At 40.0% G+C, this 18,976-nt stretch overlaps 1 protein-coding gene across 8 annotated transcripts in view; it reads left to right on the plus strand.

Annotated features, from left to right (window-relative positions):
- Positions 1-16,300, plus strand: part of diaph2 (diaphanous-related formin 2) — a 456,529-nt gene extending 440,229 nt beyond the window's left edge. For 5 of the 8 annotated variants that reach the window (XM_081611702.1, XM_081611700.1, XM_081611701.1 and 2 more), the window contains 2 exons: positions 7,098-7,119; positions 11,279-16,300. In XM_081611702.1, coding sequence (XP_081467828.1) covers positions 7,098-7,119; positions 11,279-11,396 — 140 coding nt within the window. In that variant the 3' untranslated portion in view covers positions 11,397-16,300. The remainder of the gene's footprint in view (positions 1-7,097; positions 7,120-11,278) is intronic. The other 3 variants (XM_081611705.1, XM_081611706.1, XM_081611707.1) reach the window with 1 other exon arrangement.
- The last annotated feature ends 2,676 nt before the right edge of the window (positions 16,301-18,976 follow it).

Here is an 18,976-nt window from a genome sequence, read left to right on the forward strand (position 1 = left end):
AAGGACTGCATTAATGCACAGTATGTCTGACAATAGGAGCACTCCATGCAGGGTTGAGGTAATAAAAAGGTAAGAGAAGCTAAGCGTTGCTGGTGGAATGGAAAAGAAAAAATCTGAGGCCCGCAACTTTTTTTTAATCGGTGAAAGTGGGTCATATTTCGTACATGGGTTGCCTGGAACTTTGATGATAAAAAATACCAACATTCTTTTTCAGTTTTCACATGTTTCATGTTGTTACCTTCAGATGTAGCTATCCAAAATGTAATATCCTACTCTTTACCCATCATAACTGGGTAAATCCAAAGCCAGCTTTTCTTTGCTTCTCATTGGATTAAATGTGGTTTTTTGCTATCTTTGTTTAATTTTATACAATTCTGAAAGCTCTGGATAAAAAAGCTGCTAAAACCAAGTGCTTTTTATTAGCAGTGCATGATTACTACTTATTCCTGTGGAAGGCAAAATTATCAATATCCTCTTTTTCTCTCAAGTACAAAGCAGTCCTTCATGGAGACGTGCCAAGACATTGACTGGTGACCAATAAATGGGTTTCTATAGCCACAAGCCACACTGACCATTCAGAGCTTTTACACTAGACTGTCATTCACAGATCAGTGACACAGATAACCATGCAGCAAGTCGGGCTCATCATTAACTGTGAAATTCAAGCTTTTTCAGTGAACACACTCTAAAACTGATAACTCTTTTCAGTGTGGATGCTTTAACCAAGTGAAAAGAAGTATATTTGCAATAACGGAGTTGCTTAAAATAGCCTGTGAAACAAATTCCTTGAAAGAAAATTATTTTCTGTGACATGTGGAGGCATGGTTGTAGTTTATATAAACTGCTGTAGAAACCAAGAGTCTAAGCAAAAAACAAAGTACAGCAAGGGTGCTCTTTTTTATTCTCTTGAGCTTTCAATTTGCTTGTTATCTTACATTTGGACTAATAAAAGTTGGAAACCTTCAGGAAATACACTCAAGGACTTAGATTAAAGCTTTACAGAAATATGAAAATAGGCCACAAAATTCTCATTAGATGTTGTTTTGTTCAGTTTGATGGTATTTTGTAGTATTAACACAGTGGTGAATGCTAGTTGACGCGACATTGGCTGGCAACCAATCCAGGCACTCCGTTTATTTTCCTTGGCGCTCATTGGCTGGATCCCGAAGAGCAAAGGCAGCTTTTGCTGTGTATATTAATGCATATTAAGGTATATGTGGTGTTTGAACTACAAAAATGGGCAGCTATAAGCATTTTACAGGGAATCCCAAGTATTTGTAGGTTTTATCTTTTGCAGGCAGCTGTGGTCCCTGACCTTCATAAATACCAGAGGCCCACTGTAATGAAACAGTTTGGCATCTCATCCTTTTGTTTATCTTAGGCTCAAATAAACATTTTGACTGTGATGCACAAGAGTAAACCTCACCTGAATACCTCCATTTATAATGAGTGGTTCAGCGCTATAGCCAAGTATGCACCATCCCAGAACTCAAGCAGATAGAGTGTGGTGATGGAGGCAAATCCTTTGAGCTGTCAAAGCCAATCCCATGTGTTATGACCACCCTGCTCTCTGCTAAACTCTCCTTGTTACCATTTATCTCAAAATGCTGCCACTTAAACATATTTTTTTCCAAATTCTGTATACAGACTGTCAAACATGAATGTGAGCTCGTAAACACAACCGCTGAATGGCATAATACTGCAGGATGTAGTGTCCGTTTTCAGCTGAAATTCTGCATGGTTCCTGTGCTTCATGAGCGTTGAAATCACAAGCGGACAGCTTTTTTTTTTTGCTGTAAACACTGGAGGAAATGTCAGTAATAAGAGGGATTAAAAAAGAGAAGAAGGGGAGAGAAACATGGCAAGTGGGAGAATTTCTGCATCTTGCCTAAGCATGTTTATCCAGACCTGTCTTAAACATTTTCCTCTTTCAGCCTGATCACCCCTGCCTGCTATGACATTCTGCATAGAGAAACACAGATTGCAGCCTCCTCACTTTCAGATCCCATGACATTCGGCAGCCCACTCATGTAAATTACACAGCTTTAAAAATATCACTGGCTACAGGTATATCGCACATTTAACCGAAAAGGACTCAAAGAGAAACTAAGACAGGGAGTTTTACAAAGAAGACGAAATTTGTGTGGAGAGAAGGCTAATGTTTTCCACCATCTATGACTGGTTGGAGTTTGTCTGCAGTGGCACCACGCCCCACTATCCTCTCAATTTAACCCTTTATGTGTCACGGCCCAGAATCACAGCCTGGTGTTGTTTCCGTGCCGGCAGCTCATAAAACGGATAATGTGGACATCCAGACGAGTCTGAAGAGAACTCTTCAACTATAATGCAACAAGTGTATGTGTGTATGGGAACAGAGTGGGAAGAACCCGCTTGTAAAACCACTGCAGCCAGAATATAAACTGTTTTACTCATCACAGATGGCACTTGAAAACAAAATCCATCCGTCTGTCCGTTTGGACGAATTTGTCAATAATTGGTACTTATATAAACTCCTGTGTTTTAGTGTTTTCATGCATTTTTAGATAAACAGCTAAGAGTGTCAAAGTCTGTCCAATTCCTGCAGCCTTCTCGGTCCAAACTGTTATTTCTCCAATTCGAGCAGCCCCTCTCTTTAGCCAAAGTCAGTTTTTGCACAAGTCCAACTTGAAAAGAGCTCTATATATTGGAGGGGTTTTTTTTTGTTTGTTTGTTTTGTTTACAATGGCTGCCTTGTTCTTGTCCCAATTTCCTAAACTGGATAAAAATCTGCTGCCATTTTCAGAATCATTGAAGGTCTCAGTCTGTGAAAACATGGAGAGATGTCCAGGTACTAAAAAAACTACATATGATTGGGAGATCAGATTTATCTGTCTGAAGTTGCACCATCATTAATTTCAGCTGGCCAAGGTTGGACACAAGGGTGTAGAATACGCCAAAATTGTAGCAGAAACAAAATTTGTACACAAGAGTAGGCCTGTCACAATAACAAATTCTGCTGAACAATACATTTTCCCAGAAGTTATATTGTTGCTTCGAGACCATTTTCAAATATGTCATAAAAATGCAAGTTCATTTTCTCAAAGATCAATAAACTTACATTTCTAACGAACATGTGCATTGGAACTGGAAGACATTTTAAATACCCCAAATAGATAAGCAAAACAACAAATATAACGAGTTGCTTATTGGCTAATTTTACTCCTAGCTTAAAAACTACTTTTATTGACAGTGAATAGACAAGAAGGCTAGAACGATTTGGTGTCTCACTTGGGAGAAGGATGTCAGGGTTTCTGTTTTGGACCTTGACCCACCGAGGGTTTCCTCTGAGTGCCTTCACAACCTTGATGGTTTGCCACTACAACAAAGAAAGTTAGCTCCAAAAGGCAAAGCAAATGTTGTCACTATTTAAAGCAAGATTGCCATTTTATTTCTTTTGTTACAGTCTGAAACTGACAGGAAGAAAAATACCACTGTAGAGTACAGCTTCTAAAAGCCGAGAATAAGAGTTCAAGCTCTATTGAAATGTTGGATTGTGCTCCAGTCCCTAAACTGTACGGGCAGATTTTCTGTGATGTTGAAAGCATGCTCGAGTGAAGGCAAAATGAATTTCTTAAGATGTTGGCGGTGTGTGTTTTGAGATCATAATGGTGTTGTAGGAGCCACTGTTGTTTTGTCAGCTATTAACAGATTTTGCTCTGTGTGCTGGCGTTTATTGGATGTATTATGTTCCCTAACAGGGAAACTCTCCTCATTTCACTGACTACAATATAAGGCAGCTTGATCAATCTGCCCCTGTGGACGCAGGGAAACATTTACTAATGATAATCCCTCCATCATAGCAATATCTGTGCAGGTTTGGTTGCACGGCAGCTGCAGGCACCGCCGCTCTAGAGTCGAATATAAGGATGCTTATGTTGCCTTCTAATTCTATGATTTTTCTTCTCCGTCTGAACTTCATCTTCATATGAACAGAAAGAACTTGTTTACATGAGAAAGTGAGGAAACAGCTGCCGAAAATAAACTTTGCAGTCATCTTGCTGCTTTTCCTGCTCTGTATCTATCAATTATTTCAATTTCCAGAGTGCTGGATGGCTGGAGAGAGGAGCTTATGGATTTGTTGAAACAAGATCACAAGTGTTTTTATAAAGCTTTTAGATTTTCACCACCCAGTGTTTCAGTGAATGTTATAGGCATATGGTAGCTAATTATTAGGAGAGCTTGGTCTCTGCCAACATGACTGTCAAATTATTCTTTTTTCCCCACTCTGTTTTACCAAACTGAATTAATGCTCTACTGATAAATTCAGTAAATTTTGAATTAAAGTGTGGTATCCATTCTAATGACAGAGGATTGGCCTTTTTGCGTACTATCACATTTATTGAACGCCAACACTTCAGTTGTGACTCCATCTTTTTTTTTGCGCCTGTGTGTGTGTGTGTGGGGGGACTGCTGCGGCTGGATGAGAGAATGCTTCTTTCTGAAAGCAGCACTGATGTGCTGATAAGTGATGCAATTTGGTGCCTGGTAACACAGAAAAGGATTTGACACGAGTTTTTCAAGTATTTATGAGAAAAATCAGATTTGTAAAATTGGTTTTTGTAATGCAGCTGCTACAAAGGTTGACTGTTTGTTTGTTCACTTTGTTTTATGTTGGACAAACAGCAAAAAAGCCGAATTCACTTTTCACTTTACAAAAACATGACAGCCTTTGCTTGCAGCAAACTATGGAAGACCATCTCTCTTCGTAGACGTCGGGAAGCAACTTTGAGGTGCAGAAAATCAGACTGAACACGTCTCCAGAAATGATTTGATTGGGCTGTGGAAACACCATCCTGGACAGTATTTTTAGGAGCTGTTATAACTTGAATACTAATATTCTGGTACTGAAAAAAAAACACATTTTCATGACACTTCACAATCAGAGTAACGCAGCACAATAAGATCATTTAGTCAGATTTTCAAATTGATTTATATTTATTGAATCTCTCATAACACAGACAGTAAAAAACAATTGAAACAGTGATATTTACACCTCCCATTGTTCTGCTTTTGGGATTTACAAACATCAAATACTACAGCAAAACATAAATAGCTTATCTGTACAAGAGACTACCTCATGTGGCAACAAATGGCCTAAGTTGGTGTGACAAATGGAAGAAAAACCACTGAAGATGACTTTGTGTACTACTTAGAAATTTTAGGACAAATGCAACCTATAACCTGTCTTAAAGTTGGTAGTTCAACCGAGGAGTTGCATATCCAATTTAGAAATGTTTCTGTGAATTAGTATATTTTTTTAAATAACTTTGGTTCATTCACCAAACTGAGGCCTACGTTTTCAGGCGGGCCAGAGTTCACTTTTTTGACACGTGTCGGAGTTTGAGTCTGCATTCACACAGTTTCCTGAAACAAACTGGATTTTTTTTTAGGATTTTTACTTTTAACAAAGTAAAGTTTGAATAAAACAGACTAAACAGGGCTGCTGTGAATGCTCCCTTAGACTCCCCTCTGTGTTTCCATCACCCAGCCTCTGATTGGCTAACTTCACATTCACACACCTCGCTCAAGCCAAGACAATCCAACGTGTTTAATGTTCCTGATTTTAGATCCGAGCATTCCCAACATCTTTCCAGATCACAATTATCACATAAAACATGAACATCTCATGAGATTATCTTAAGACCCATCCTGATAATTGGGGCGTCCTTAAGATTGTTGGAAAAGACATAAAAATCGCCATAGAATCTTGCCATGGACACAGCCTTAATCCCACTGCATAGCTGGTCTGTGTGCTGTGTGATAAATCTACGGCTGGCCTGTACCATAAAATAGAAAAGCCTCACTGACACCTCTCACCACTCAACAGGCTGTGTTTGCCAAGATAAAGTTTTAAAACACCGTGTCTATATGTTTTAGAAGGAAGAAGTAGCAGCGCTCCATGTGCATCCCATTTATCCAACATATCTTGTTCCAGCGAGGGGCACTGCATTACTCTGTAGCTCAGAGGCTGCTTGTCAGGAGGGGAGGGGCGGGGGAGATAAAAAAGGGGACGACAGAAGGTTGTGACTGTTCCTGTTGCTTTTGCTACAGATGCTTTTCTTCTTAGCCAGGGAGCAAACACTACATGCTGAGATTTAATCACCTTTATTATGTTTCAACTTGTCACAAAGTGAGGCGTGAAGCGACTCTGAGAAATCACACAAAGACAGCGATGCTGTCAGAGAAGTCACTGTTCACTTGTTTAACACAAAAGACGGCGGAGTGCTCGGAAACTGTGCGGCAGCTGCAGCGCGCGGCTCAGCCTCTCCCGTCTGAAGCTGCTTCAGCCTTTTGATTATTTGACCTTGATCAATAAGTGAGCCGTATTTAGATGTTTGCCCAGAGCCTGCTGTATTTAACCACCCCGGCGTAATCCCTCTGAAGTCTTCCTGTTTGCTCTGACCAAGGAGAGGTAATTCCTTCCAGCACCTCAAGCTGAACGCGTCTGATAGACGAGTGGCTGGATTTCCTCCTTTTGCACACCGCTGAACACCGTCATGATGTAATTCAGTGCAATTAGCAAAAGATGGCAGGAACACAAAGGACATAAAGACACATAATCTGTTACGGAATCTCATAACATCTATCATAGCACAAGACAGAGACTTACTGGAGGCAATTGTGAGGAAAAGGTTGACTTCAAGGTCTTTTATTTTTCTCCCGTGTGGTCTGGGTCGTCATGATGTACATGCAGAGATTCTCCTCTTTTAGAAGCAGAGGCGTGCGTGTGTGAATTCCTCAAAGCAACGCACAGAGAGAGATTTCACACTGAAGTTAATTTAAGGAACAATTCATTTTCTCAAGTGTGTGACAGCGAAAGAGATGGTATGCATTTGTGCATGTCTGCGTGTCAGTGACTCTGCCCTCCTTCCACCCACCACTGCTGATTTCCATGGTGCGTTTAGCTACATTTTGTGAAACGGTGCCAAGCCAGCACTTAATTAAGTGCTGGGATGCCAACATCCCCCTGCTGTAACACGGAATACCTGATCCTCTTTTGTCAATTTCTTCTCCTGTTCTCGTGCTCCTCTGTGTCGCTTCTGCTGTAACTCGAAAAGATGTCGCCTCTGGGAGATGCAGGTAAAGAAGCCATCAAAACCAACGCGAGTAGAGAGTTGCAATCAGTGCACAAAAAAATTTTTTATTTTTTTTTCTTTTGTGTGGATCTGTCCTCCTTTTCCCCTGCCTCACTTTGTTTCCCTCTGCACCAGTTCGTGTGTATTTATATGTGTGTCTGTGCTTGAAGCTTTCAATTCAGTAGAGGCTAGCAGTAATGTTTCGCTCCCAGTAGAAATGGTTGCTGTTTGTTCAGTTGTTGTGATAGATTGATGTGGGGTGAGAAAAGATGGGCTTGTATGCACCTGGAGATAGGAACAGAAAAGTCTTTATGAGAAGCTAAAAGCTCGCTATTCAAGAATCCTCTGATGGAGATGCATTTTGCTGAAGGTTTTTCTCCCTTTTAGCAAAGTCTTTGACAAAAGCTTCCCAGTATATTTAGGCAGTTAGGCAAGAGACTTCAAAACCCCAAAAGGGCACTTGTCAACCACTGCTTACGGTAAGGGAGTGCTGCTGAAGGGTTTCAGCAAGTGGTCACTCTAATGGTCAATGGTTTTCAGCTTTCACAGCATGCAAAATGGCCGCCTTCTAAAATAACCAAGCCCAGACACAAATTATTCGTTACGTGGAAAGTTGTGGGTCAGTTTGTTGCCACACCCAGATGTTTTGCCTCCTTTTTGTAGATAATTGTGGAAATAAACGGTGACAAAAAACTATCTGAAATCACGTTTAACTTGATGTCATTTTTTAAAGACTTTGTTTTACATTAGCAGTGGCCAAATCTACCACAGCAAGGTGAAGTCTTAAGTGAAATAAACATTTATTTAAAAAGAGTCAACCCTTAATAATGACTGTTAACAGTTGAGTTAGAAACACTGGAGGAAAAAGACAAATACCAATTTGTGTGACTTTATCTGACATTCAATTACTTTTTCTGCTAAATGTCAAATGTATTTTTATCAGGGCAAAAAAAAATTGAAATTATTTTTAAACCGTCAAGCGTTTTGGGTTGCCTGCCCAAAACCTTTTATAATAGTTTGCTGGAATTTTGGCCCATTCCTCCCAGCATAATTCATTTAAAGGTCTCTTAAAATCCCCTGTTTTATACTCCTATCTAACATTCTTTACAAAAATGATGCCATCTATTTTTGTAAAGTCCAGAACGTTGGCCATCGTCTCAGTTTGTGGGACAAGGAAAAACAAAACAAAAAGTCTAAAATGCCAAGATGCTGGAGTTCTTTGTCACCCTATTTCCATGAATTATGGTTCTTATCCCCATTGAGGCCAACTCTATTTAAGACATGGCACATTATTGACCCAGATAAAACCCAGAATATGCAACATCTTGTTTGAGTAATTCATAAACCTTCCAAAAAAAAAACATCCAAGGTATAAAATGAAGGGGAAAATAATCGAAATCCCACTTTAGTATTTTTAATTCCAGATTGATCCAGTTTGTCTTTATTTACTTGTCCTGCTCTGTAAAGTCCCAGTTGGTCTTTCTACCCTCCCATCATCCTGTTTACTGGATTAAATGTAGTTCAAGATGAACGCCTCCAAAGACCCAGGCTCTGTTTTCCGAGCTCCTCTGAGAGGTTAAAGGCGACTGCTCTCCCAGAAATGAGGCTACAGCAGCTGGACTCGTAAATGATTGGCAGAAATAAATTGTGGATGATCTACTTTTATTCATTTTTCTTTAAAACTGTCCCAATTTTTTTTTCCCTCAATTCTCCTTTTTTGTGTGCTGTGAAAGCTTGTTGTGAATGGAGGAAGGTTTCATAAGTCGTGCTCACAGAGTGAAGCGTAACCTGTGGACAGAACGAAATGAGTGCATGGATAAGTAGTTGTGATGTGTTTGGACACACTGCCAGAACACGTTAGCTCTCACGCTAGCATACATCGGCGTAAACGTGCGTTTGGCTGGAAGAAGCAGAGAGACAACAGAACCTCGATTAATTTTCTTACATCTTGAAATGTCTTCCTGTTCCTCCTTCTGTTCCCTCCCTCCTCCTCTCTCCTCCTGTGCACCATCTGCATGATGCTTTGTATCCAACCCTGAAGAAGGGACTGCTTTCTGTTCGCCGCTGTGAATGCGGGGTCTTGTTTGTGTACGTCTCCCAGCCATCGCTTTCGCTCTCAGCTCATTACCTGACATGATGGATGGAACGAGCGCCATTAACCAACGCCCAGCCTCGGACGCCTGGCACCTCACAGCAGAGCACTGAGTAATGGGCGCGTTGGCAGCGGCACGCTTGGAAATACCAGGAGTCCTGCGTGGGTGTGCCTGCGGTCGTCTTTGTGGCTCGGCTTCTTGGTTCCGTCCAGCCCCACCTGCCACCTGGCTGCCCGAAGGATGTCCTGGGCATTTCTGGGCAGCCGCGGTTGGATGGCAGAGGAGGAAATATTTGTATGACTTTGTCATGAACCTGGCAACACAAAATCCCCAGAGTTCAACTGTCGCTTATTTCTCACCTCAAGGAAAATGTTTGTCGCTGCTTATAGTGCCTGCGAAACTATTACGCTTGAACTTTTAAACATTTTCCGCACAACCACAAATTGCAATGATTTATTTATTTTTAATCAGGATTTTGTGTTTTAGATCAACACGAAGGCTTTAATGTTTAGAAATCTTGAATCTGTTCTCCTCTCAAATGAGACAGATTGATGGTATTTTTTGACCATCAATCTGTCTCATACCATCAAACCCTTTTAGAAAACCTGTTTGATGTTCATGGTTGGAAAAGGTTTAGATCAGGGTCTGCAACTCCGGTCCTCTAGTGCCGTTGCCCTGCAACCTTTGAAGGTCTCCCTGCTCCAACACACTGGAATTACTTTCCAAAAGTTGCTAAGACGATAAGGAGAAAATTCAGCCTTTTGATTTAAGTGTGTGGGAGCAGGGATGTATCCGGAAGAAAATGGATGTGTTTCCATTATGTGAATTTTAAGCAAACATTTTAAATGTTGCAAAAAAAGAAAGAAAATACAAATTTGGTGTGTTTCCATCTACTAGCTTTGGAGCAAATCAAACGGGCTCCACAGAGAGTGGGTGTAATTAACAAGACGTAGAGGTTGCAAACTAACATGGACCACACATCGCAAAAATACTTACCTCTGAGCTGGAGGTTTGGATTTAGACATTTCTCAGAGTTTCCTGCCTCCAGTGAGGCAGAACCACCAGTGGCTGGGAAAGTTTGCAGCATCAGAACTTGGTTGGCAAATATGTTTCCATCTCTCCTTTTTTTTTTTTTTTTTTTTTTTTGCAAAAGCCTAAAACCACCACAAGTGAGCATAAAAACGTTTTTTGGAAAATTGAGGAAGTTGTTTTGAATTTCCGTCATAGTTTTCTTATGTGATACTTTAAAATGTGCATATAAGAAAAAAAAATTGGAAACACGGCTACCGGCAATGGACAACTGGAGTTGCAGACCCTTTGATTAGATAGAAGCATCTCCATTTTCTCTCCTATCTTCATAGAAGAAAGGGCAGAAACTTTAGTCTCTAGATGTGAAAAGCAGGCAGATATTTACTCCAAAAGACTTGCAACAACTTTGTTTCCGATCCACTGTAGTTGAACACAGCCTTGTTTTGATCTTTCATATAAAAGACTCAATGATGTCAGTGGTTTTAATGTGACAAAATGTGAAGTTCAATTGTAAAGCAATTGTTAAAGTGCTCACAGTTGGAGAGAAATTTGCTTCGAAAGTGAGCTGAGGTGCTGAAGTTTTTCTAACGCCCCATACAGCATCGTCTTAGGTCAGATAAGAGGATCCACACTGGCAGTAACAAGCTGATGCTAACAGAAAAACACCCTTCGTGTGTCATCCTCTTTGTCCCTGCTCTTTTGTTTGTATGTTTCCCTACATTTCCTTGATTTGCTGTGCATATGTCACATCTGATGCGAGGACAGCTGAGGGTCTCTTATGAAGAAGCCAGAATCAGGAGATGAAGGGAGTTACTACGGTACCAGACACAAGCACCCTCCGCTCCTGCAGCTCCTCGCTTCTCCGTCCTCCCCTGCTGCTTTGCTCTAAATCAGCCTCGTTTCTCCGCTCCCCTCTTTTAGTTTCTCTGTACAGTTTTTTATGTAGTTCAGCTCCTCTGCCAATCATGAATCAGTGTAGCCCTTTCTCCTTCTTTTCCAGTCTCACTTGTTTGTTTTTCCCTCCCATCTCTTCTTGAACAGACAACCGCCGTGCAGCCCTCGAAAGGTCTCGCTCACGCCACAACCCAAATCACCAAGCTCGATGATTACCCGCGTCTACTACAAGACCCTAGATAAGTGCCAAAGAGGCCTGCGATGATGAGGAGGAGGAGAAGATGAGGAAGACATCAGGAGGGATAGACCACCTCCCTCACTGTGGCTTACCCAGCACCAAGTATGGAAAACTGCCTACAGAACGGAATAACCGGACATTTATAGTCTTTATTGGACACGCTACATATTTATTGTATGCTTTTTTTTTTTTTTTTATTGCTTAAAGATTTATTTTGCTTTTTGGAACTGAAAACATGTTAAAAAAGCTGTTAATTTCCAGGTTTAAACCTACATTTTAATCCAAACGCTTCAATTAACTCACAGCTTTGACAGGAGAAACATAACAGTATGCTGCAGAGAGACATTCAGCCAAGATGGACTTCTGAAAACTGCATGCTTGTGTGGAGGAACACGGACAGCTGTCCTTTAAATGGAAACTGCAAGTCTTAAAGGAAGAGAGAACAGTGTAATATTATCACATTTAAGGTCCTTTGTTCAGAAATAACTGCGTCTTCGCACTCCGACAAAGCCACAGGATCTGGCGGCTGTCTGCACCAACACAGAGCACGTGACTCACTGACATTCAAACTGCAAGACATTTTAGTTGATTTAATGTTGTGTAATCTCACTTTTACCCTGCAGGTGCCGATTTGTGTCCTGAGGTTAGTTTTGCTGTTACCATTAGAGGCTGACATTTTTAAATGCAGCCAGGTCTCTGTCGGGGACAAAACATGAACACTCAGACCTCTCTTTAGGTCACACAGGGTTTCAACAAGGCACACCTCAATGTTCAAAAGGTATTACGTGTTTATGGCACTTTTTCAACAACAAGGCTGGGGGGGGAGTTTAGAAAATTGAGCTGTGCGAAAACTATGACTGCTCCCTTAGATACTAAATTATAATCCTGCAGAATCCATTTCTATCTTATGAGTGCACTAGAACAACACTCCTCACACTGGAAGTTGTTAATAAAATCAGCCAGTTTCACTAACTCAGAGGTATTTTAAAATGAACATGGAATAAACTTAAAATAAAAAAAAACAAACTACATTTTATTTTTTATTGTTTTGTGTTACATTTCAAATGATAAATGGCTTGTACTTGTATCGAGTCTAGAGACCCAAATCCCTTCACACTACAGTCATTCACACACATACTGATGGCAGCAAGCTACTGGAGAGTAGCCACATCTGCCCACAAGCTGAGGGTTGCCGGGGATCGAACGCAGATTGTGGGGCGAACTCCTGCCACCATCGTCCACGCTGAGTGATCACGACAGAACGGCCCTCTAGAGTTGAGGCTCCCACATACTCGTACTGTCGACAAACATCAGGTGTAACGTTTTCCTTCATATTCCCTCATTAATGCAACATACTATATTTCTCATTTCTTATGTCAGACACTCTTCAAATTCTGACTCCATTTTGTCCCCAAGTTGGCACCGGCTTTCAACCTCATCGGCTCACCGTCACATTTAAAACAGTTCCATGTGAACTCTGTGCGACAGGAAGTACACACAAGTATGTGGGAGCCTTTGTTAATCTACAATCATATCATTTTACATTTGACTTTAAGCATTTATTTTCTAATTTTGTATGGTGTAAAAACAACGATGTCATGACCAAACTCAACCCTGAGTTCACACCACCGCCTTTTATTTTCACCAAATACGTCACAGGCCTGTTATAATTACAGTAATATCCTGGGTAATTTGTCTTTTCAAAACACATAATATAATCTAACTATAAATTTTTTTTTTTTATAATTCTTAAGTATAGAAAACATTTCTATGTGTAGGGCATCAAATTGTGCTCCAACACAGGGACCAACGTCTTCCATAATTATTTATTGCAGCTATTTAACTCTCTAACAGCAGATTTATTTCTTATAAAATAATGGCCACACTGGAGAATTTCCCTTTTTTTGTGTTTTTTAACACTAGGGATGTTTCTAAGAAATAGTTTAATGTTAAGACAGTTTCATTTCTGTCTCTTAGACAGAAACGAGAATCGGCAGGTTTCCAGCAATCGCGGATACTTCTGCTGGATCTCCAACACCGTTTGAGCTCTCCTCTTGCAGAAAGACCATGGGTTCATTTCTTTGCAAGGACCCACTTTCACATTTCAATGTAAACTATTTATTCATATATTCACGCTAAGGGCGGCTCTGTCCCCCTCACTTCACTAGACTGTAAGCAGATGCTACTAAAAACAACCATTAAATCCACATGGAGACGGGGCATGACCAGAATTACAGACGGAGGGCCACAGCAGGCCGGATGATGCTTGTCTTAGCGAGCGAGTCTCCAAATGCCTTCCGGTTCCTGAGCACTAATGACATAAGTGACCCTTTTACCATGACACAAGTTACTTTAGCATAACTTTGCTTTGGGCTTCGTGTGCCTGCGCGCCTCATGCCGCCCCAGTAATCCGAACAGGAACCAAATGGGATGCAGTGGTCTCGACTCCTGGGCTGGATAGATGGAGGTTTTTCATTTAAACAATCTGCCAGCGCCGCTTGTGATGCGTCTGTTTCACGGAGCCTCCCCTCCCTCTGCCCGCGCGCATCTAAAAAAATGCAATTTTACACATCATCTCGGCTCGAGGTGCGCCCACAACGCTCCGCGCAGTCTGCATATTTAAGAAGACAATAACTCTGAGCTGAATATCAGGTCGGAGCCGTCACAGAGCGAAAGCGTCGAGAATGAGTTTTCTGGATAAGGGACTCTGCGGTGGCGGCAGTTTTGAGGACGTGTTGTACACAGCAGTGATAGAGATGCGCTGTCAAAAGAAGTGATTTCCTCTCTGTAATCGCTTCTCACCCTTTGTTCCTCGCAACACCACACCTGGGCAATTTTAAGCTTCGAATAAGACCTGTTTTTTTTTTTTTTTTAGATCAGTCCTCCAGCAACACAGAGCTGCCATGATATTGGATGTTTATCTGCAAAAACACGCAGGTTTTTTGCATTTTAATTATTCAGTTTGGCTCAAAAACTCCTTTAACCCTGAAAGTTCTTTTCAATTAGCCTTTAAGCTGTACAGACACCATAAAAAGTCATTTTGGTCAATATTGATGACCAGTTTTTAAAGTAGATTTGTTGTGATTTTAAGTTATGTATTTATCATCTAAAAAAAAAACATTTTTAAACAAGTAGAGTAATTAATAGTTATTGTAATAGTTTCCTGCAACCAAAAGCAGCTTCACAAACCGAAAGCTGGGGAAATTCGACATCATGCAGGACAGAAAAACTTTGCTAAACGTCAAATTAAGACATTCCTAGGAGAAAACATCCCTCATCGTAGCTGTGATTGTCGTCTCCTCATCCCATCGTGTTTTAATAGAAAGTAATAGCTGGAGCCTTTCAGGTTGACGAACCTGAACTGATCCATTATAGTCGTGTGAAAAACAGCCAATCAGACCTTCATCTTTGTGCTCGTCACTAACAAACCTCAGCTGATGATGATAACCTTTGGGTATTTATGACACCAGACATGTTTCACATTTAAAACCACAAACTTCAGAGCATTTCATTGGAATGGTTACTTTAAACAAAACAAAAAACTGATACAGTAAGGACAGAATTTAAAAATAAAATACTATATTACCAAAAATAATCCGATTCTAAGAAAAGGAATTTTTACAATTGGCTATATGAAGATAGAACTGTATAAATACCAGAAGGTATGTTTCTTCAGGTTACACCATCTCAACTTCAGAACTTTTTAAAGACCATCACGAATTAAATCACGACAGAAATGTTCAAAAAGATGATAAATTCATAAATAACCTTGATAGCCAGTTAGCTATCTAGCAGAGCTAGTTAGCGTTAGCTTCAACTACCTCGAGTCACAAAGCGCAATGAAGATGTTCATGACTCAAACTTTAGCCTGACAGAAAAAAGTACCGCTTGGAAAAAATATACAATTAAATAGTCCTGTCATAATATGGACCTATAATTAATATAAAGTAAACTTGCCTTTTTAAAATATATATTTACAACATTTTATTTAAAACTTTTTAAGGATGCCCTGTGACCAGTGTAGAAGGAAGGATCTGTAACAACGCTAATTGGTGTTGTATTTAGAGAAACACTCTTAAATACAATTCATTGCAAAAAATTGCCTTCAGAAGTCACCCAATTAATGTATAACGCACCAAACATATGGCAGCATCATGCTGTGGGGATGCTTTTCTTCTAAGGAAAATACATGAGAAGCTACAAAAGAGTTGAAGCTGCAGTTTAAATCCATATATCCGCTTTCATAAATACGAACTAGCATGTTATGTTGGCCTGTCGCATAAAATCCAAATTAAATGCAGGAAAGTTTGTGGTTTTAAAGTGATGAATTGTGAATAAATTCAAGGGGAATTAACAGTTTTACACGCCACTGAATGCTGATGGTTCTCATACAAGTGAGGAGGCAGGGGTATGAAGTGCAAAGGTCAACTCTGAGGCTCCTAGTCACTCACTGACCGAGCACTTTACAAGATACTCTGCGCAGACAAAGGAAAGATTTGTTCCAAGATTTGTAAAGGCAACATTGCCGCTAACAGAGTGAACTATTTGCTAAGCATGTCTTCTGGTAAACAGTTACCAGCTGCCACATATCCACTTCTATCCACTTCTTCCCACTTTGATAGACTTTGCTGGTGATTTGATGAAGTTCGGCTGCGGCTGAATCAACAAGCAAAGCTTATTTTTGTTGACTAACCCTGTCTGACCGCGATGCGTAAGCTGCCGTATCCCTGCCTACCTTCCTTTTGTCACCGAGTATGTTTTATTGTCTTAAGAAACATTTATATTTTTAACATTTTGAGGTTATTTGTATGCTTAGAACTTGGGGGGAAAACAAAATGGTTATGAAGACTGTCCTTCCATGGAATATGTAATGGAGAATGGTACAAATTAATAACCACTTTGTTATTAAAGCTGATTTCTGAAAACTAAAATTGTGTCTCTGTCTTTTTTTTTTTCCATCCAGATTATAAACAGAATTTTTTTTGTGGTTACATGAAAAATATGTAACCACAATTCTTCCTTAATAAAGAAAAATGAAATGTAATAATTATTAAAAGATCCTGAGAAAAATCTAAGATTAAAGGAAAAGTCAGAATTGTGGTTTTCTAGAGTTGCTTCTAATAGTCAATATTTTGTTTGTGTCATCTAAGTGACAGGAAACTGTTTATAGAAGTCGTCTGATCTAGTGGATCCAATTTCAGCTGGTTGAACAATCTCGACACTAAATTAGTAATTAACATCAACTAATGAGCACTAATTCAAATAAAAGATCTGAACCTTTTAAATTATTCTTGTTTTTGTATTTTGCTTCTTAGCAGTGGTAGTTAAATAATTGTAGGTGAATAAATTGACTGAATTTATATTCCCGTTGTGGAAATGCAGGGTTTGTGTTCCATGCTACAGGTTTGTTGGTTATTTCTACAGCTGAACATTTACTTGTGTGTTTAAACATTATTTGGATGATGTTCATTTTTGTTATATTTTGTGTAAAAAAACACTTGCCATTTAAAACCAACACAATAGCAGCCAAGAGCCCGGTTACAAATGCTAAGGAAAACGAAAACAATGAAAACAATCTGCAGTTTTCTCTGGACTGGAGAGAAAAATGATGCTCAAATCTGACCTCTGGTTTGATCAATAAAAATCAAGCTGTATCCTCTAATTGTCAAAACTCACACAGTCATAATGTGTTCCTCATTCTTCCACATTTAAAAAGCTGCATGGCTTCTGCAGCAAACGCACCACATCATTTAGATGTCTTCATCTGAGAATGAATGCCTTGCTTGTTTGTAAGACTATTTAAACCAAAGTGTCCATCTATTACCACAACACAGCTGTGGAGTAAAAAAAAAGCCCAGGTGTGAAACTGACCAGCTTGACCTCCAGAAGGGAACAAGGAAAACCAATTATGGAAACAATTTCAAATACAAAACTACAGTCAGAGTTAACAAATAGTGGGAAATACCAACATTTTCCCATTTCGACTGATTATTTTTACCTGTTTTTCAATTTGTTTCAGTCAAAGGTTCCATCTTCACTTTATTATCTGGCAGAGCAGACACTACCTGCCCTGTGCTGACTTATGGACAGGGCTTCCCTAGAGCTCTGGGTGTTACAGCACATGATGAATGGGACAGCTCCTCCCTATAAAAGCAACATATTTGGACCTCTGTGTTCCCACTGCTTTATCTTACCCAGTGTCAAAGGCAAAGTGGAAACGCTGTCACGGCTCTAGTGGCATCTCAGGAAAATAATCAGGGGCTTAAAGAATAAAATACACCTCCAGAAAAAAAAGGCGGCTTTTTTAAAATCATTCAACATTTATGACTCAAATTTCTCTTCCTTTACTAAAGAGCAGCAAGAAGCAGAGAGGAGAAATCGATAACTTGTTTAATATTTTATACCGGATGAATTAATGAAATGGATCCAAGTGCTGTGTGTCTTTGGTGGGGGAAAAAAATGACCAATCTGCTGGATTTGGAGAAAAATGAAGTAAGTAAACACATTGCTCAGAAAAAGCATCATATAACTGCTTTCATGTTTCGTCATTTTTAATAAAATGCAGTGCAACCAACTGCCTGCAGAAATGGCTCACTCAATAGATGAAATGCAGCTGTTCTGTGAAACCCGCAGAGGTTTGTTGGAGAACATTAGTGAACAAACGGCATCACCAGCATGAAGGAGCACAGCAGACAGGTGAGAGAAACTTTTGGAAAGATTTGAAGAAGAGTTGGGCTTGAAAACAAGTTCCCAGCCTTTTTTATTTTATCTTTTGAACTGCAAACTTACCAAGACCTGCAGCGATCCAGAGCTCAAGTCAGAGAATATATGTTTACCCACCAACAACGATTAGTCCACAAAGTGGCAAGAAGAAAAACCTGGTGGTGGCAGATTGATCCTGGGAAAACAAAGAAAAAAACACTTGAGACGAGGATGGAGGCTCACCTTCTATCAGGACGACAGCAGACTGGTTTGGGTCAAAGCACTTTTAAGTATTAAAATGGCCTAGTCAAAGTCTAGGAGACTAAAGGAGAAGTATTATGTATTTTCCATGCACATTGTGCCATTTCATAGCACAATATACTTTCAGTTGTTATAAAAATACTGTATGTCTCAAGCATGAATTAGATTTTAAAAAAATTTACTTTGCAACTTAACTGCTTCAAATTGGGCTTCCGTCTCTTTAAGAAGCTCCTACTCTTTCCAACACTCCACCTTCAGAAAGTCATCACAACACCACCTCTCTGTAAAGACGTTTATAATAGTTTTTGCAAATGTTGGACTGAGAAGTAGCTCATATGACGAGCTCAGCAGGTGTTTGCTAATAGCTGCTGCTGCTAGTCTGGAGGAGCGGAGTGGGGAACGTGTGGGGGGGAGGGGGGCTCTGTGAAGTAGAAACCCGGCTGGAGACTGCAGCTCCAAGGAGGAGCTTCGTCGAAAAGGCAGCGATCGGAGAGAGCAAATGTTTAGTCATGTTTAGTCACATTTGCTCCCCTACTGATAATGTAGGGTAAATGAACTTTCATTTCATAAAGCCAACTTCTCCTCTTAGCTGCTTTAGACTAGCCAGCAGCAATTAAAAATAAAAGCGTTTTTAAAGGGTTATT

Source organism: Poecilia reticulata, chromosome 10 (assembly GCF_904066995.2).
Source record: "Poecilia reticulata chromosome 10, P_reticulata-male-v2, whole genome shotgun sequence".
Taxonomy (NCBI): domain Eukaryota; kingdom Metazoa; phylum Chordata; class Actinopteri; order Cyprinodontiformes; family Poeciliidae; genus Poecilia; species Poecilia reticulata.